This window comes from Bombyx mori, chromosome 3, assembly GCF_030269925.1.
Source record: "Bombyx mori chromosome 3, ASM3026992v2".
NCBI classification, from domain to species: domain Eukaryota; kingdom Metazoa; phylum Arthropoda; class Insecta; order Lepidoptera; family Bombycidae; genus Bombyx; species Bombyx mori.
Window position 1 is genome coordinate 2320318 of NC_085109.1, and position 21387 is coordinate 2341704.

Below are 21387 nucleotides of genomic sequence, written 5' to 3' on the forward strand. Positions count from 1 at the left end.
TGGGCTGTGAGCTCGTCCACCCATATAAGCAATAAATAAACAATAAAAAAACATACATATTTAAAGACGAGTATAAATATACGTGATGTATGATATTATTATGTAGGTCTTTAAAAATGTGATTTTCAGACATTTGAAAACGTCGAATTCAATTGAAATTTAACATAGGTACGAAGAACCGAACCCGTTAATTTAATAAGTACGTTGGTTTATATTCAAGTCATTCAGTTAATTTTCCAGATAATTAAACTTTAAGTGTTCAATTTATTGAGTAATTTAAGTTCTTCAAAATTAAGAAAACAAATGTCTAAGAAATTAAAAAACACTAGAATTTTTGCTTGCCGAACAAAAAAATCAAATATTTATTTATTTATTTATTCACATAACAATTTAAAAAACGTCGTTTTTACTAAAAACGACGAAGTAGTAATCAACTACTTTTAAAATGAGATGAGAACTTAGAACTTATATCTCAAGATGGGTGGCGGTATTTACGTTATAGATGTCTATAGGCTCCAGTAACCACTTAACACCAGATGGGCTGTGAGCTCGTCAACCCATCTAAGCAATAAAATAAAAAATACATGGAGGGGAGGTCGTTGCAATCCGGACGTTACGTGGCAACGAAGATCTCTGGAAACGCACCGTGGATGAACGCAGCGGTCCCAGATAGTACGGATGAACTAAGCTCCGGTGGCGGCAGGTGCGATCGAGATGGAAAGGAACTTGCCTCGGACAATTACCCAGAGCCCTCCCCATGGAACATTGTGTTGTAAAAGGGCATCCGCCACAGTCGTAGACCCATGTGCTTAGTGCGAATTTTTTAACGTTCTCGATAACGTAAAAGTTAACCCAAATCTGTATGGGTTTGGGACGTTTGCCTACGTTTGCCGCTAGGGGCGCTGATGGCCTTTATGAAACTTAGGGTAAACAAAAACAAAACGACAATAAATAAGCAACAGCATTTTATTCAACATCATTATAATATCAGATTTTTTTCGAAAACAATTCACTCGAAATTCTATGTAGGTTCGTACGCTAATTGCAAAAGCCCCACTGTTATTATAATTATAAAATATATACCTAATATTGCAACAATGGTATCACTTGCATTACATAAATATAAAAACTTAAAACACGGCTCGGCGTATGAGGACCAGAGCGGACTAAAATTTCCATCAAAACTGGTTGGGAGATTTAAAATTATTCGAATCAATAAAATAAACCCCAACATTTAAATGAAGAGAAAAATTCAAAGAATTTATAATCGTTTAAATTTTATGTTAGATATACTGAACAGTGACGTCAGTATTCAAATCCATATTCAACTTATTAAATTGTATTCTTAAATGAATCGTATATTTAGTCGTTTACTCAAGATCCAAAAGCAACCGAGTGTTTATGGTTATTTTTTAACGGCCAAATAGCAAACGGATCAGTAGCAAGCAGCCTCAGCTATCAAGCTGCCAAATGTTAACTAATGAGCACACTTCACGCTGAGTCCGCGTGACTTTAACTTAGACCACTCTGGTCCTCTTGAACCTCCTTGATCATTAAAAGACACACGTCATTTAAAATGATTTATTTTTTATCGTAAAAAAAAAACTAAGTTCTAAAATCTCGAAACACTTAAATATATAAGTAGATTTACATTTTTACATGACTACAGTAAAAATAAGTACCTATAAAATTACTTTACTCTACAAATGATATTTTCCTTATTTAATTTTCGTAAAACTAAATTTAAAGTACGTATCCGAATCTAAAAAGATACATACGAAAATTCAGTAGGAAAATCTAAAACATCGTTAGTGTTAAATAAATAAAATCAATCGAAAATACCTACAATCCATTTTTTACATGCGTTGTGCGCAAGACATTCGTAAACATAATTAAAACTTTAACGATATCGACCATTAAATGAATTAATTAATTATCACTAATTTAAATGACGAACAATATAATTGTGCAGTGACAACCATAGTATTGTAAGGGCCGCCACACACAGCGCGGCTGGCGATGTCGAGCTATGCAGCGAGAGAGAACGAGACGGCAGTCTCTATCCGTCTCAGTCGCGCAACGCTCCGCCGCGGGCTGGGACATCTTTGCTTAGGCTAAAATAAGTTAGTTTACAAGCGAAGTCTATTCTAGTAGGTTCAGTTTGCTGTTGGTTTTGCGTAGCTGTGCGCGCCACGGTATTATCTTGGCCTTTTCGTCTTCCTCGTCGCGTTTGCCGTTCGACATCGAGTGACCTGGAACAAAGGTCATTAGGTACACAGTGAGTCGCGATTCCGATCCGGTGGTAGATTAACTAGGGCTAGTGCTAGCAAATTCTCTCAGGTTGAGCCCGTTAGATCGGTTACCGGTCACAGTGTAACTGGAATAGCCCCTTAGGCTACCAGTGAATAGACAGAGGAAAAAGTACATATTGATGTGTCCGTGGATGGACGCTCTTTTAGACATGAATTCGAAGCTTCTACAGTATTGTATAACGGCTGCCCCGCCTTAAAACCAAGATGCATGACTATGAAAAGATATGGAACAAACCATTGCAGTTTTCAGTGGAGAGTTTAGCTTCAGAGGGCGCTCGCGGCGGCGGCGGCGCGTCGTAGCAAAGCGAGATGTTGTCGATGGAGACAGCCCTGGTGCCGTTGGGATAGGGCCGCCACTCGCCGTTCGAGTGACCGTTTGTTTCCTCGACTTTCGGCGTATATAATGTTTGTCTGTGGAATCGTGGAACATAGGGAGTTGTAATATGTTTTTCATAAGTTAAGAATACATTACAAATTAATGAAAATGATTTACTAAAAACTACTTTATGGGTTTAATCTTGCTTTGTTTTTGGTCGAGTTACTAAAATTACCACGAAAACTAATTATCTGTAAGACTCGCCCAAAGAAAGCACTATGTTCATTTACGTGTAAAGTTTATCTATATATTTATAAATGAATTGCTGTTCGTTAGTCTCGCTAAAACTCGAGAACGGCTCGACCAATTTTGCTAATTTTTGTCTTGAATTGTTTGTGGAAGTCCAGAGAAGGTTTAAAGGTAAATAAATATGAAAATGCTCGGCATTAAATATACTAGTCTGTAATATTAATTAAAAGTGATTAACAAGAAACCAACCTCAATCGACTCTCCGCCTCCTCCCTCCGCTGCAGCAACTGTCTCTTCCACGCGGGCACGGAGGCAGCTCTTCGCCTCTCGGCCTCATCAGCCAGTTCCTTCTCTAAATCCTTCCGAGCCTTCTCGGCAGCTCTCCGCGCCATCATCTGCCGCTTCCAAGCCGGAATCACGTTACCTGCCGCGTCCCTTTCCGGCACCTGCGGACACCCCTGCCGTCGAGCCCACATTCCAGAATATTTATTGGACATTACCATCTTAAGTTTACGTTGAAGAGTACTGTACTGTAGAGATTGAACTCTTCAAGGATGATGCGTGTTTGATTTACAAAAAAATATAAATAACTTATCTAAATTTAAGAATCATAAAGTAACAGCTTGCAGCGAGAAATCTATACTTCTATACTTAATATCTGAAAATATGTTTGTTTGTCTGTTTATTTGTTTGTTATCCTTTCACGATCGAACGACACAATGGACCGACGTGATGCTTTTCAAAAAAATTATAGTATTAAATCAAATTAGACATTGGCTACTACATTTTATCCCGAAAAACATCTAATTCTATACACATACTAAGTTTGAGAGAGAGACGATTTTTTTGGTTTTTGTAGAGTTACGGACCCTTCACTTTTTTTTCCTACCTATGTTGACAGCCTTGAGAAGCTAGCGTGTAGGTGAGCTTTCGGGGCTTAAACCGGGAGTGTTGCTAACACTGACCCTAGGACAAGCGGTGCTTCACAGAACCTGAACCCTTTGGGGGTTGGTGCTTCCCGCTTCCGTAGGTTTAACCCGCGATTCCCTACAAGTGACCCCTGGGTGGTGCAAAACGGGAGCCGAATTCATAATCGGTGGTAGGACTTGTCCGACTGGCTGGCGACCACCCTCCAACTAGAGTCCGCCGCCAAATAGCCTAGCTGTGTTCCGGCGTGTGGGTTGGAGAGCCAGTTCTATTCCCTCCCTTTCCCCTTCCTTGCTGGGGGTGAGTCTTGGTGACGTCTGGAACATGCGGAGCAGACGTGCGTGCGAGCTCACGGGGCGTGATTGTTTGGCGGGGGTATAGGGAGACCTAGTGAAACGGTATCCGCTGCCGCCCGCCGGTCAGTAGGGGACCTGAACCCGGGTGTCTCTACTAAACTCCGCCCCGGGAAGCTGTCCCGCCAACCGGTGTAAAATCCTGTCGTGCGGTCGTCGTGCCGGAGTCGGAGACCGGAGTGGATCCCGGCGATCGTACGCAGGGTGGACTGGGGGCCCTTCCATGCCCTGCGTCAGTCTCTCGCGCAACCCGTGGTCGAGCACGTACTATGATCCGCGCTTCATTCAGGTGTTGCCTCGATCTCACCTCCAACATCCTACCTCTCCTAATCCTACTCTCCGGAAATATAATTTATGAAGTTTAAAAAAAAGAAAAGGGTTTTACAGGCGGTTCCCCATTCCACATTTAATGTGGATTTCAGCAATGTTAGGGGCCTACATAGCAACCTTGACGCCGTACACCACCACCTCGAGACGGCGCAGCCTGCCCTGCTTTTTTTAACGGAGACGCAGATATCTGCTCCGGACGATACCTCATACCTTGAATACCCCGGCTACGTATTGGAGCACAACTTCCTACGTAAAGCCGGGGTGTGCGTATTCGTCCGGGCGGATGTCTGTTGTCGCCGTCTTCGGGGCCTCGAACAACGGGACCTGTCCCTCTTGCGGCTGCGCGTGGATCACGGGGGCTGTATCCGAATCTACGCGTGCCTGTACAGGTCCCACAGCAGTGATGCAGGTTCAACTCTGTTTGAGCATGTGCAAGAGGGGACTAACCGCGTGCTTGAGCAGTACCCATCTGCGGAGGTGGTGGTTCTTGGAGACTTTAACGCTCACCATCAAGAGTGGTTGGGGTCCAGAACCACTGACCTCCCGGGTCGGACTGCCTACGATTTCGCCTTGGCCTACGGCTTCTCTCAACTGGTGACACAGCCCACCCGTGTCCCAGATATCGAGGGGCACGAACCTTCTTTGTTGGACCTTCTGTTGACCACGGATCCGGCCGGATACAGTGTGGTGGTCGACGCTCCGCTTGGATCGTCTGATCACTGCCTTATTCGTGCTGCCGTACCACTCTCTCGTCCTGGTCGTCGAACGACGACCGGGTATCGTAGAGTTTGGCGGTATATGTCAGCAGATTGGGATGGATTGCGTGAATTTTACGCATCCTACCCATGGGGGCGGTTCTGCTTTTCCTCTGCTGATCCTGACGTCTGTGCGGACCGTCTTAAAGACGTGGTGCTCCGGGGGATGGAATTGTTTATTCCCTCCTCTGAAGTGCTCGTTGGGGGTCGCAGCAGACCCTGGTATAACAATGCCAGTAGGGATGCTGCACACCTCAAGCGGTCCGCATACGTGGCATGGGATAATGCCAGGAGACGTCGGGATCCTAACATCTCAGGGGAAAGGCGGAAATATAACGCCGCTTCCAGGTCCTACAAGAAGGTAATTGCCAAGGCGAAGTCGGAGCACGTTGCTAGAGTTGGCGAGCGATTAAAGAGCTATCCCTCCGGGAGCCGTGCTTTTTGGTCGCTCGCCAAAGCTGCAGAAGGAAACTTTTGCAGGTCTAGTCTCCCACCACTGCGCAAGTCCGATGACACTCTGGCCCACAGCGCGAAAGAGAAGGCTGACCTTCTGGTCAAACTCTTCGCCTCGAACTCGACTGTGGACGACGGGGGTGCCACACCACCGAACATCCCCCGGTGTGATAGCTCCCTGCCGGATATCTGCTTCACACAGTGTGCAGTTAGGCGGGAGCTCCGACTCCTGGACGTCCATAAGTCGAGTGGGCCAGACGGCATCCCCGCAGTGGTTTTGAAAACGTGCGCCCCTGAGCTGACACCTGCGCTAACGCGTTTGTATCGCCTCTCTTATTGCGCTAACAGGGTTCCGTCTTCATGGAAGACCGCCCACGTCCACCCTATCCCCAAGAAGGGTGACCGGTCGGACCCGTCGAGCTATAGGCCTATCGCGATAACTTCCTTGCTTTCCAAGGTGATGGAGCGAATAATAAATACACAACTCCTGAAGTATCTTGAGGATCGCCAGCTGATCAGTGACCGACAGTACGGTTTCCGTCACGGTCGCTCAGCTGGCGATCTTCTTGTATACCTTACTCACAGGTGGGCTGAAGCCTTGGAGAGCAAGGGCGAGGCTCTTGCTGTGAGCCTTGATATCGCGAAGGCCTTCGACAGGGTCTGGCATAGGGCACTTCTATCGAAGCTACCATCTTACGGAATCCCCGAGGGACTCTGCAAGTGGATCGCTAGCTTTTTGGATGGGCGGAGCATCACGGTCGTTGTAGACGGTGACTGCTCTGATACCATGACCATTAACGCTGGCGTTCCACAAGGTTCGGTGCTCTCCCCCACGCTTTTCATCCTGTATATCAATGACATGCTGTCTATTGATGGCATGCATTGCTATGCGGATGACAGCACGGGGGATGCGCGATATATCGGCCATCAGAGTCTCTCTCGGAGCGCGGTGCAAGAGAGACGATCAAAACTTGTGTCTGAAGTGGAGAACTCTCTGGGGCGAGTCTCCGAATGGGGTGAATTGAACTTAGTTCAATTCAACCCGATAAAGACACAAGTTTGCGCGTTCACTGCGAAGAAGGACCCCTTTGTCATGGCGCCGCAATTCCAAGGAGTATCCCTGCAACCTTCCGAGAGTATCGGGATACTTGGGGTCGACATTTCGAGCGATGTCCAGTTTCGGAGTCATTTGGAAGGCAAAGCCAAGTTGGCGTCCAAAATGCTGGGAGTCCTCAACAGAGCAAAGCGGTACTTCACGCCTGGACAAAGACTTTTGCTTTATAAAGCTCAAGTCCGGCCTCGCGTGGAGTACTGCTCCCATCTCTGGGCCGGGGCTCCCAAATACCAGCTTCTTCCATTTGACTCCATACAGAAGAGGGCCGTTCGGATTGTCGATAATCCCATTCTCACGGATCGTTTGGAGCCTCTGGGTCTGCGGAGGGACTTCGGTTCCCTCTGTATTCTGTACCGCATGTTCCATGGGGAGTGCTCTGAGGAATTGTTCGAGATGATACCGGCATCTCGTTTTTACCATCGCACCGCCCGCCACCGGAGTAGAGTTCATCCATACTACCTGGAGCCACTGCGGTCATCCACAGTGCGTTTCCAGAGATCTTTTTTGCCACGTACCATCCGGCTATGGAATGAGCTCCCCTCCACGGTGTTTCCCGAGCGCTATGACATGTCCTTCTTCAAACGAGGCTTGTGGAGAGTATTAAGCGGTAGGCAGCGGCTTGGCTCTGCCCCTGGCATTGCTGAAGTCCATGGGCGACGGTAACCACTCACCATCAGGTGGGCCGTATGCTCGTCTGCCTACAAGGGCAATAAAAAAAAAAAAAAAAAAAAAAAAGAACCTACCACTGCATCGGAAACGCGACCCACCGAGAAGATCCGGCGAAAAACTCAATGAGCTGTGTCTATGGCTTAATTTACTCGCCGAGTCCTTCGTCGCAGGCGATGTCCCCGTCACACGAGGCGACTTAAAGCGTTGTATATTATTGAATTGTCCTACATCCTTTAGCTTTGCCACAATTCACACAACATTTTCAGTACATAATATAAAACTTGTTAATCTTATTTTTAACGTCTACAATTATGATAATAAATGTTTTGTAACAAATTCGTTAAAAATAATAACTTTGATTATTATAATTATTTTGAGCATATGATTTCAAGTATTATATTATTACAGGCGACACTGAAAAATTGTTTAAATTTGAAGGCCATTAAAATTTGGTCGATAAAATTTATGACCCAGGAACCTTCACAGATCATTTTATCTAGAAACTAATTACAATTCACGTCTCAGAGCTGTATTTCAAGTCACTTATTATATTCATTTTTTATTATTGTCTAGATGTGTGGACGAGCTCACAGCCCACCTGATGTTAAGTGGTTACTGGAACCCATAGACATCTACAACGTAAATGCGCCACACACCTTGAGATATAAGTTCTAAGGTCCCAGTATAGTTACAACGGGTGCCCTACCCTTCAAACCGAAACGCATTACTGCTTCACGGCTGAAATAGGCGGGGCGGTGATACCTACCCGTGCGGACTCACAAGAGGTCCTACCACCAGTAATTACGCAAATTATAATTTTGCGGGTTTGATTTTTATTACACGATGCTATTCCTTCACCGTGGAAGTCAATATTGAACAATTGTTAAGTACGTATTTCATTAGAAAAATTGGTACCCGCCTGCGGGATTCGAACACCGGTGCATCGCTACATACGAATGCACCGGACGTCTTATCCTTTAGGCCACGACGACTTCATTACTTCTTTTTATTTTATTTTTATTGTGATATCTACAAACTTAATATAATATTGATCCAATAAACGTAAAACATTTAAACATAGTCTAATAAAATAGTGTAAATAAAATCTACTGCAATTTTACATTTGCGGGTAAGTTAATCGCATCTTCTTACAATTACATAACACGCGATCTCTGACCACCGACCGTGACCATTAACGGTAACCGTTTGACGTTCAAACGGTATCAGCTCTACCGTCTTACGGGATCGACATTTTACAGATATGTTATGACTAGATTCTAGAATCTAGATTATTAGATGTTTTTAAAGTTACGATCTGGTGAGGTTTAAAAAGATATTGGTACGCGATCACAGTGTCCTCTGGCTATTTACGAGAACAGACTAGCTCGCGGCCCACCTGGTTTTAAGTTTTTTTTATTGCTTAGATGGGTGGACGAGCTCACAGCCCACCTGGTGTTAAGCGGTTACTGGAGCCCATGGACATCTACAACGTAAACGCGCCACCCACCTTGAGATATAAGTTCTAAGATCTCAATATAGTTACAACGGCTGCCCCACCCTTCAAACCGAAACGCATTACTGCTTCACGGCAGAAATAGGCAGGGTGGTGGTACCTACCCGCGCGGACTCACAAGAGGTCCTACCACCAGTAAAAAGTCGTTCAGAGAGGCCATAACCCTACGTGAATGCCACCTATTCGAGAAATGCGAACGAAAATAGAGAGCATGTCTGCTTTGTAACCGGAACCATATTAATTCAAGCCTGGGAATCAAATAAATGGTATTTATTTTTAAATTGAAGACATGAGTGGTTAAAGGGGATTTGATACAATTTGTTAACTTTGAGAAAACGGGCCACAAACTTTTGTTACTTGTACTCTTTCTTTGTACATTTTTTTTATTGGTTAGATGTGTGGACGAGCTCACAGCCCACCTGGTGTTAAGTTGTTACCCGAGTCGATAGACATCTACAACGTAAATGCGCCACCCACCTTGAGATATAAGTTCTAAGTTCTCGGTATAGTTACAACGGCTGCCCCACCCTTCAAACGTAAACGCATTACTGCTTCACGGCAGAAATAGGCAGGGTGGTGGTACCTACCCGTGCGGACTCACAAGAGGCTTTACACAAGTAATTTATCAACTCCTCCATCACGTGCAATTTCTAAAAATAGTAGCTTTTAAACCCGGAGTTTTAAGGTCTAATATGGATTATAGACACATAACACCTTCCTACACGGCAAAAATTAAAAAATCTTAAAAATTGTAACTTAACCCCTTCGTCCAATCATGTCTTCAATTACTAAATTTATAGTTATCAAGATTTCACATCCTTAAGTTGCATAACAAATTAACACTACATTTGACGATCGCTACATAATATAGCTTATTATTATAAAGAAGTCAAACTAAGAGGAATTGCTTTAGAAAGACCCGTTTTTGATAGGCCAACAATAAAATTACTACGACAGGTATATATAATAAATTAAAAGATTAACGAGAAATCTAACTAAATCTGTCCGTTTGAAAGTCACGTAAACACAATTAGCATAACACAGCATTACGATCGTATAACATCTACGTGTTTATGTCAAGTACAGAGTGAAATCTGATCAACTTTCGATGATGACTGTATATTTCGGGCAGACAAGCGCGAAAATTGCTTTTATTACTACAGTAGCGATGAGCACAGCGCGAGCCGTTTGGTTTTGCGCGTAGCTTTTTTTTATTTTTTTTATTGCCCTTGCAGGCTGTCGAGCACACGGCCCAACTGATGATGAGTGGTTACCGTCGCCCATGGACTTCAGCAATGCCAGGGGTAGAGCCAAGCCACTGCCTTCCGCTAAATACTCTCAACAAGCCTCGTTTGAAGAAGGACATGTCATAGCGCTCGGGAAACACCGTGGAGCTTTGGCTCATTCCAAAGCCAGATGGTACGTGGCAAAAAAGACCTCTGGAAACGCACTGTGGATGACCGCAGTGGCTCCAGGTAGTATGGATGAACTCTACTCCGGTGGCGGGCGGTGCGATGGTAAAAACGAGATGCCGGTATCATCTCGAATAATTCCTCAGAGCACTCCCCATGGAACATACGGTACAAAATACAGAGGGAGCCGAAGTCCCTCCGCAGACCCAGAGGTTCCAACCGAGCTTTACTTACTTCCTTGAGATTAGCCAGAGATTAATTAGATTTGATTTCTATAACAACAAAATGGCTTGTGCTGAGCGGTTATCTAAACGCATTTTTTTTTATTGCTTAGATGGTTGGACGAGCTCACAGCCCATCCGGTATTAAGGGGTTACTGGAGCCCATATCTATTTCTTGTCTTATCTATTTCTGAGGCGAGATATTAATTTCGGTTCAAGGTGAGGAACATCTTTATGACGGCGAGATTTCAACCTCATATGTAAAAGGAGGATGCGGCATTATTTTCAGGATATCTATGGATTACTGCAACCATGTTAATGAGAATATAAACAAAGATACTGCGGAATTTAGTAAAGAGACTACAGGAAAATGACTCGAAGAGACCGCGGTCATATCATCCGTCGCTTTAGAATAATATCCGGAACATATCTAGGGTCAGCAGACTAAAGCACATAAGTCAAAAAACTCTACTTTACAGGAATTAAAAAAAACTATTTAGAATCTTATACATTAACAAACTTAATCATGTTTATTTGAATTATATAAGTCTATAACACTAACTTATTATTAAAATTAAATATTTTAAAGTAAATGTGATTATTTAATAATTAGATGACTTAAGTTATAAGGAACACAATAATAGTATGAGTTAAGTGAAAAAGATCAACAATTAAGATATATATTATAATAATATAAGTCATAAATATAAATAACAACTCAATGTTTAAATAAAATTCTTCTTCTTCATCGAGTTCTAAAATATCTGGATCAGTATTTCGTAAAGTTTTCAACGTGGGAAGACTTATGTAAAATTCATGGAAAATATCTGGCATTAAAGGGAGCAGCGAAATTAAATCAATTTTTTTCTCGATGGATATGGGTAATGGCTGTATAGATATTATATCATCAGTTTGAGAATCCCCTATGGATGATCTCCTTTTCATAGCAACTGTCTTTATAAAATTGTCACTTTCATCTAACGGGTTCATTAAACATCCTCTGCAGACAGGTTCACGTTTACCATGCACAGTAAAAAAGTATTTTTATGTCTTCATTCTAAGCTTTTGCTTTTCAGATTCAATAGCTCATATTCTTTGCTTAGATTTATCTTGAATTTCCATTAAAGACGCCAAGTATGCAGATCTTTTTGCATATGACCCCATTTGCCAATATTCTGTAAATATGGCATGCCTATCAGTTAATGGTATACGTTCTTTACATTTCATTCTGCAAACAGGTAACTCGTAACTCTTTCAAATTCAAAAGTATAACACACTAGTTGAATGTCAAAATATAAATAACAATGTTATCTCTACCACCGTTTCCAAAAAAAGCCACAGTCCTGAGAAGAACCGGCGAAACAAACTCGGCGGGCTTTTTTTTTGTTTTTTCTCAAAAAAAATTTTTTTTTCAATGTGCGATCTGATATACATTTTCCTTTTAAAGTTCTGTATGCCTGTCCTAAGTTAAGTTTTATTTTTTTTTCTCTTTTTATAGTACGTATACTCTTTTTTGGAGACACATTAGGATTCATTAAAATTTCATCACAAGTACTTTGAACTTGATGTGGTTGGAAGTCTCGGTAATTCATAACATGGATCTCGTACATAATCATCACTAGAGAATTCAAGTACAGAATAGTATGTTAAACTACTGACTTGACCTGATGATGTTGACAGTATAGGATCGTCTACTACTAAGTTCTCTGTGTTCAAAATCGACTGTTGATTTACATTTTCTAAAAAAGGACAAGACAATTATCTATTTATAATGATATAATATTGATATAATTACGTAATTTGCAAATCATAATTTTGAAGATATGTGAAAATATACCTTCATTGCTTTCCAGATGAGTGGATAACGCCATTTCAACTAATTTCTTGCCTCTTTGAATATTCATCTTTAATAATTAAAATACTTAAGCACTCACACACAACTAACTAACCAACAAACTGTGCACAATCGACAACATTAGTAAATTAAAACCACTTACCGAAGTATTGTTTACGTTATAAATATTTTTAAGTAACTACTTTCTCTAAAGAAATGTTACATTTTGATGTTCTTTATAACATAAGTCAGACTTCTTTCGTTAATAGCTTTGTACTTATGGTGTTCCTTAGAACATAAGTCCAGTTATGTTTTTTAGTTCGTTTGATTATATTAGGATTTAATAAGGTTGATACAGAACGCCGCTTGAATACACCATGAAATACTTGAGTTTGATTTATGTGCTTTAGTCAGATTGTGTGTTGAGCAAAATGTAAACCGATGATGTAATAAAAAATAAATTGAAAATTTTGACTTATGTGCTTTAGTCTGCCGACCCTAGATATTATCTACATATTAAGGGTTAAAGTATGAAATTGCCGTTTTATTGTAATAGGTACTTCGAATTGACATAGAACCTCCATGGTTTGAGATTTTGGAGTGAAACTTTTTTCAAATGATACCTATAAGGTTGTTCTTTTAAAAAACACATTCCCTGATCGACTTTCAATTGTTTTTTTATTCAGCTTAGACAAAAATTGAAATGGATACTTCGAAAATTCGAGTGCTTTTTGAATAAGAGTTCCGACGCGGAACTAACGCTGCCCCTAATACTAACTCTTCGTTTGTGGTCAAACTTTTGCTAATGCTTAAGTCTGTGGTCAAATTGAGAATAGATTAATATTGTTTGTCTTTAAAATTTCCTCTCAGGAATCTGTGATTATAGAAGTATAATAACCTTTAGACAATAGAACCATAATAATGTGCAAACTTATAATTTCAATTACTTATAGTCGAATCTCGACTACTGGGGGACCACTAGTCATCATAAAATATCTAGGAAATGTAGATGGTCAGTAACTAATGTCTGAATTGGTGTTTGATTTGAAGCAAAGAAAAGTGTTAATTACATAATCGGCTGCCTTATCTCAAGGCGTTTCAATATTAAAATTTGTTCTATGACAGTCAAAAAAATTATAGAAAGTGCTAACGAGATTACTTTTAACCGAATCATCTTTAGAGAACGGTTCCATTAAAACGTTTGGAACTAAAACAATTTTACGCAAATTTTATCGCCAATGAGGAGAAAATTTCATTTAGGTTAATTTGTCGTTATTTTGATTCGAAACTATCATTTTTATTGGATTTAAGGGATAGACTAATGAGATCCGTCTTCCTAATATTAAGTGCGACATTAAAACTAGCTCCAAATAAAGAGCCGTATGCATTCTTCTAACGGCACCGTTTTGATGCTATAATTAGGCTTATAACTAATTATCTTTTTATTTATGTTATGGATGGTTGAATCTGCGGATCATTAACGCCATGTTTGTTTTTTTGCTTAGATGCGTGGACAAGCTCACAGCCCACATGGTTTTAAGTGGTTACTGGAGCCTATAGACATCTACAATGTAAATGCCGCCACTCACCCTGAGATATGACCCCCACCCTTCAAACCGAAACGCTTACTGCTTCACGGCAGAAATAGGCAGGGTGGTGGTGGAACCGACCCGTGCGGACTCACAAGAGATCCTACCACCAGACTCAAAATCCCGTGTGGTTTCAGTAAATCAACACATAAATTCGAAGTGTATTTACAAGCTACGCATTAAACCAAGAGTCATTAGGCCGTCTGGAAAATAGTAGAGCGCCAAGATTCATTTTAATCGCATTTTAATAGATTTAATCCGAAAATAAAGTAAAAAAAGTCGTGCAAAAGCGCACGATTAACTATGGCGGACTACGGAACAGTGAAAGCGTGAAAACGGATGTGCTCGACGGCGGCACAAAACACAGTAAACCCACAATCGAAACTCGTTCTTATTCGTAACATACTTAAGAACGAAAATCTCATGAACGTGCCGGCAGTAACCTTATTGTGATCTCGTATTATATTTTTAATTAGTTTGCGAACGAAATCGTGTTGCTGAAGATTAATCTTTCAAGAAACAAAAAAAAAGGTTCATTGTCCGAATCGAATAAGATGCTTTATTGTTTAGTTAAACCAGATGTTTACTTTAACATCTTTATGTGGTTATTTTTTGTTATAGAGGGTAAGCGAACGAATTACATGAGGTCGGAGCCTCAAAGATACTATGCAACGACTGTCCCAGTGCCGACTCATGATATCACCAACCTATGTTGTTATAGAATAAAGATAAAACTAGTAACAAATCCCTGTGCTATGGGTACCAGAAGCTAATAAACATACTTGTATGTGTTTAGATATTTATATTTAGATAATAATCACCCAGAAAAAGGAAAAACAAATCTGTTCATCACACGAATGTTTGCCCGACGTGGGAATTGAACCTGCGACCCTCAGCGTAACAGTCAGGGCCGCTAAGTACTGCACCATCGGGTCGGTCAGATATTTTCATGTTTCTATTTTCTTCAAAATTCAAGTAATAACAGTTCAAAAGAAGCGGCAACATCACGCTCAGTTGCCAATGTAGAACAAGACCTCTCGTTATGATAATCTTATACCTTTAAACGAGCAATTCTTGTATATGAATATATATATAATCTGAATCTCGGAAACGGCTCCAACGATTTTCATAAAATTTAGTATACAGGGGATTTCGGGGGCGATAAATCGATCTAGCTACGATTTATTTTCAGAAAATGTTGATTTATTCGTATTTTCAATAATCAACTTTACCGATAATCAACTTTAAGGCTCTTCCCGACATCTATTGGCGAATAATAATACTATTTTTACTGCTTTAAAGACACAAAAAGATGGCGTTATTATGAAAAAAAAATCGAGCAATGTTCGGTGATCATCTAGTGATTCTAATAAGACATATTCTATAGTATTTTGTACGGTTTTCATGAGTCGTGTATGTAATGAGAACTATTTTATTTATTTAATTTATTTAATATATTTTGTACACACAGCTGTTAGAAAAAACACGTCAATAAGGATACAGAGTACAAGGGCACTACTTATTTCATGCTGAAATCTCTTCCAGTAGGCCCTATGTGGCAGTAGCCATCATACAACAGAAGATATTTGACAAATGCCTGAATCTCGCTTACGACATTTTCAAGATAAGCTTGCATATACCTACACAAGTTCCGAACAACAACATTCGGACCGTCGGTCTACCGAGCAATATCACCCGCTCGGTGAAAGATCTTTCACTTCTTTTTTTCTTTTTGAAGATGTCGTAAGTGAAATTCAGGCATCTGTAAAATATCTTGCGTCATAAGATGGCTACCACCACAACTACTTTTGTGGTTAAATCTTGTGTTTATTATTGTAATTATATTATTTACGAGCTTTTATATACTGTACAATATTCAAATCGTCGGAAACAGTACTGAGGGATTAAAAGGCTATTTTATTTAATCGATATTTCGCTGAATACACGACATTTATCTTTGTAATTAAAGGTTCGTTTTATTTGGTATTAGCATCAATAGTTCGGTTTTTAATTGAACTACAATTAAGTTTACTCCATTGAAATACCTAAAGAAGTTTTTTTCTTGTGATCTTTTTTCCAAATTTTAAGCTTTGAATGGCTCTCTTGTAAAGTTGCAAAAATGTCGCTTAACCCAAATAAATAGTCTTTCAGATCACGGTATGATCATTTAAAAAAATGCGACCTAACTCGATGGATTTATTGGTGGTATTCAAAGGGTTATCCTATCTAGATTCCAAAACCACTAATAGACTAGCATTATCTTGTTTAATGTTATTGTAATATGATCATAATTGTTTGTATACTACAACCACAATAGCAATCAGTTTCCTGGTGGTAGGACATCTGGTGAGTCCGCACCGGTAGGTACCACTACTCTGCCTATTTCTGCCGTTGTAACTATACTGAGACCTTAGAAGTCATATCTCAATGTGGATGGCGGCATTTACGTTGTAGATGTCTATGGGCTCCGGAAAAGCATTACTGCTTCACGGCAGAAATAGGCAGGGTGGTGGTACCTACCGGAGACTCACAAGATGTCCTACCACCAGTAAAATACCTCAATATCGTAGACAAAAAGAAAGGAAAGGAATAACTTAATAGAAATTTCCTCATCTCAATAACACAATCCGAAAACGATTGCATACAACACGTTATTAATTCATATTTAGTCATCGGTTTTGAAATCGACACTTGGCTATTACACGCATGAACAGATAGATCATGCTGGCATTTTAAACGAACCTAGTGTCTCTTGAGATATCATTACAAGAATCTTGGAACGCAATTCTAACGGTCGATTCTCAAATATCAAGCCAATAAACAGGCATCTAGAATTGGAGGCTATAATTATTTTCGCAATTAAAAATTTCGGTTTGAAGTAATGTTGAAGTTTAATGCTGATAGAGACAGATTGCATTTGCGGAATCCCTCATCTGGGGTACGCGATTGAGCATTGCCAAACCAAAATTATTTAGCCAGACTTTATAAACATCTAAGCATAGTAACTTTAATAGCTCTCTGCTTACTGATGGTAGGACCTGTTGTGAATCCGCACGGGTAGGTACCACCACCCTGCCTGCTTCTGCCGTGATGCAGTAATGCGTTTCGGCTTGAAGGGTGGATGGCGGCATTTACGTTGTAGATGTCTATGGGCTCCGGTAACCACTTAACACCAGGTGGGTTGTGAGCTCGTCCACCCAGCTATGAAATAAAAATAATAAAACACTCTAGTGGTTAAGTCTTCAAGATGAAGAGGCCGATGAGAATATTGGTTCATACCGACATACCCCAATATATTTAAAGAAGCTACAAAACGGTTAGCAAACAATCTTGACTCTGTAGTCAAAGATCTGTCGATTTTAGAGGTACTCCGTTGGAAACAAACAAAGATAACACAAGGCCACAAAGATGCCGATTGACCAACAAAATATAGACCAAATGCTCTATCAATAAAATTTTAATTGACACCGAACTTTGGAATTTTGCTTCAGATAATCCCAAAAAATGTTTGATTTATTTGTCAATCGCCTACTTTCAAAATTTAATAACGACGCACCATAAAATATTTTCTTGAAATGAGACAGAAATAATTGGAGACGGCAAAGTTTCAATCATATTGAAGCATCTTGCAATTTCCCTTGTCTTTTAGTACACAGTTTTCTTTTTTTGGGACTGATGTATCGCGAATAGTTTGGAGATCTTGCCGCTTAACTCGAACCATATACGAACTCATATGCAATTTTTTCGTTTACCAAAATTTACCAGTAGTCCCTCTAGTTTCTTCTTGATTGGCGGGCGAGAGTTACTCAATCGCATCATTATGTAACCTCTATATGCTTTATGACATAAACCTTAAAGAGGTTATACCTATTAAGTTATACAGGTTTTGGGGAGTTTGCGACGAAAGGAAAGATCTTCCACCGAGCGGATGATATTGCTCGGTAGACCGACGGTCCGAATGTTGTTGTTCGGAACTTGTATATATGCGCTTTATCTTGAAAATGTCGTAAGCGAGATTCAGGCATCTGTCAATTATCTTGCGTTGTATGATGGCTACCCGCCACATCACTCCCCTCCGAGACTGGAGGTCGTGTCATTTTTAGTTAGCGTTGTCCGTGCTGAGATTAGCTTGCAAGGGCCAGTGCTGCTCGAAGCCTGCGGTGAGTCGAGGCTGAGCTTGAATGCTGCGTGCGTGTCGCCAGTGCTGCTCGAAGTCTGCGGTGAGTCGAGACTGAGCTTGAATGCTGCGTGCGTGTCGCCAGTAGTCCATGTGTGCAGAGCTGCCACGCCGGAGATGTGTGACCCCAAGCGTTGATGATCCGGTCGTGGGCTGCGATGAACTGTTGCGGCGTGATGAGGCAGTGAAGTTGCGTGCCGTAGGACCAGGAAGCGCGGTGAGTCGGCTGCGATGGTCCTGTTGAGGCTGCGATGCTGGCTTGCTGTGGGACGACTGCCAATGACGTGCTTTTATCTGCGAGAATGCGGGGATTGTGGTAGCCGAAGTTCTTGATGCGCTGATGATGAATCAGAAGGTTGCGATTGTTCCGTCGTAGGTCACCAGTTGTAGGAAGCTTATAACGACGGAGGGAAGATCTTCCACGGAGCGGAGGGGAGTGATGTGGCGGGTAGCCATCATACAACGCAAGATAATTGACAGATGCCTGAATCTCGCTTACGACATTTTCAAGATAAAGCGCATATATACAAGTTCCGAACAACAACATTCGGACCGTCGGTCTACCGAGCAATATCATCCGCTCGGTGGAAGATCTTCCCTTTGTCGTATATCACGTCGGGGTCACCAGTTTGGTCGTCTTGAGGGTGTAATATAAATGTCTTTCCAAACACGAATGGAGACAATGAAAGTTTTTATTTAAGACGAACACAATATATAGAAAGAAGGAGAAAGTACACAAGAAATAGATAGTCCAAGCAACACAAGCAGGTACACGAAACAAAGCAAAAATTATAAAAGGCGTAGCACAAAAAGATATATACGGGATGCTCGCTCGCAAGTCAGATTTCGACTGGTGGCGGTGGATCGGTAAAAATGCGACCGATGTACTAGCGAAATATATCGCCGCCGCTATACTACAGTTATCGCCTGACTTTGCTTGTGAATTTTATTTTGTTAAGTGTAAATAATGTTTTGTATGATTGTGTGATAAATGAATGTGTTGAAATAAAATAAAGTATGTATGTGTTGTTGTGTAGTGTAATTATAATAAAATAATATAAAATAAATAAATACATGTGAGTCACCCACACAGGTGACACATAAATGGTATTTTGAATATTGAAACATAAGAACTTGTGAAGCTTAAATGTTTTTTCTCTAAACAGAGCAAGCTAAACATTCTTTTATGATACATAAAATAATACATTATAAAACAACATTTAAGCTATTGCTTCACCAGTTCTTATGTTTCATGTGTTTCAATAATCAAAATGTTTCAATGTTTCTAATGTTTCTTCTTCTAATGGTTCAATATTCAAAATACCATTTAAATAAATAATAAATAAATATTTACTAACAATCACGTCACGTTAACTGGTCCCGTGATAAGTTCGTAAAGAACTTGTGTTACAAGTACCAGATAACGGATATAAATGTAAGATTTTTATTATACACATACATATATTTAATAGACATCCATAACCCTGGAAAAGACATTTATATTTATCATTCAAATATCTTCCCTTGGCGGGATTCGAACCTGCGACCCCCTTGTGTAGTGACCATGTCACTTACCACTACACCAGACGGCCGTTTCAATTCAATCAAAATTCAAATTTATCTGTCACCTGTATAACTTATTATAACCTCTTTAAGATTTATATCATAAATCATATAGAGGTTACATATACACTAAGTGAGTAAGTACGAGATGTAATTTAGAAGCTATAGAAGAAACAGTTGAAGATATCCATCCGTTAGACTTACTGTATGAAGTCAGAAAAAATGGCTATACTTGTGTGTTCAAGCGATAACAGTTTGATCTGCTTATCATCAACTTATGTTTCACAGTCGCTAGACATAACGCGCAGAGAAGCCGAACAATGAAAATGAACTGGCAACTGGCACATTGCATTATATTGTCATTTTGCAATCTACACAATTTCAGATATTGGCAATGAACTGTTATGTTTCAAGGAATTGTTTCAAGGTTATATTGTAAGTTCGCCTTACTGGTGGTAGGACCGTGCCTATTTCTGCCCTGAAGCAGTAATGCGTTTCGGTTTGAAGGGCGGGGCAGCCGTTGTAACTATACTGAGATCTTAGAACTTATATCTCAAGGTGGGTGGCGCATTTACATTGTAGATGTCTATGGGCTCCAGTGACCACTTAACACCAGGTGAGCTGTGAGCTCGGCCACTCAAATAAGCAACCAAAAAAAAAAAAATATTTCTTATCTACATATTTTGTATGTACGTCTGTGTATTTATTTTGGCAATGTAATTAAAAGTTCATTTTCACTCATGTCTACTATAATTCTTTCAAGTATCGCCATGTATTAACTTTATCACAGCTACGCAATTCTTGCATCTTTCACTTCATCAACGAGGGTTAACTGGAAGAGAATGTCTGCATGGCGTTAAGTTCGCCTTTATACAATATTTTTGTGCAATAAAGAATTTTCAATCAATCAATCAATATGCTGGAGGAGATTGGATACGGAAGACGGGGGACCGTTCATTGTGGCTGACTATGGGAGAGGCCTACATCCAGAAGTGAATAGATACAGGCTGATGCTGATGATCATTGGCGGATTTACACTAAGGCCCGGTAGGCACGGGCCTAGGGCGGCCAGATTTAGGGGCGGCCCCAATCTTATCAAAAAACTTATTATAACGTATGGCGGGCGGAGTGCACTGCATGATGCAATCTATACCGCATAAAACTTTTTTTTTTCCTAAATTTCTAAATCTATTTAGATAAAAGTTGGTAATAAAGCAATTTCATTATGTAGTCTATATGGTGGATGCTGAGAAAGGGGCGGCTGATGACTTGGAGCCTAGGGCGGCCGAGACTGCAAATCCGCCACTGATGATGGATGATGTAATTAATGCAACTTTTCTTGTTTACAAATTGGCCTATTAACACGAAACGCAGCTACATTTCTCGATTAAATTACAATCACTTCAAGCGAGTACTTTATGATTCTGTATGTGTCATTTTCTTTTATCTCAACTACATTTCTCGGCAGAAAGTGGCTTTAATTTTTACTAAATATTTGGTTTTTGCTAAACAAACTTTAAGACTGATTTTAGTTAGTATTGTTATACAGAAACCTCTTGAAAATAGTTTCATTTTTATGTGCAATATGTTACTACAACTT

General features: G+C 40.5%; 1 protein-coding gene across 6 annotated transcripts in view; it reads right to left on the reverse strand.

Moving 5' to 3' along the window:
• Positions 1–950: 950 nt before the first annotated feature.
• Positions 951–21387, reverse strand: part of LOC101737289 (espin) — a 118792-nt gene continuing 98355 nt past the window's right edge. For 5 of the 6 annotated variants that reach the window (XM_062674936.1, XM_062674923.1, XM_062674948.1 and 2 more), the window contains 3 exons: positions 3127–3335; positions 2548–2723; positions 951–2252 (listed from right to left, as the gene is read on the reverse strand). In XM_062674936.1, the coding sequence (XP_062530920.1) occupies positions 2143–2252; positions 2548–2723; positions 3127–3335 (495 nt within the window). In that variant the 3' untranslated portion in view covers positions 951–2142. The remainder of the gene's footprint in view (positions 2253–2547; positions 2724–3126; positions 3336–21387) is intronic. The other variant, XM_062674925.1, reaches the window with a different exon arrangement.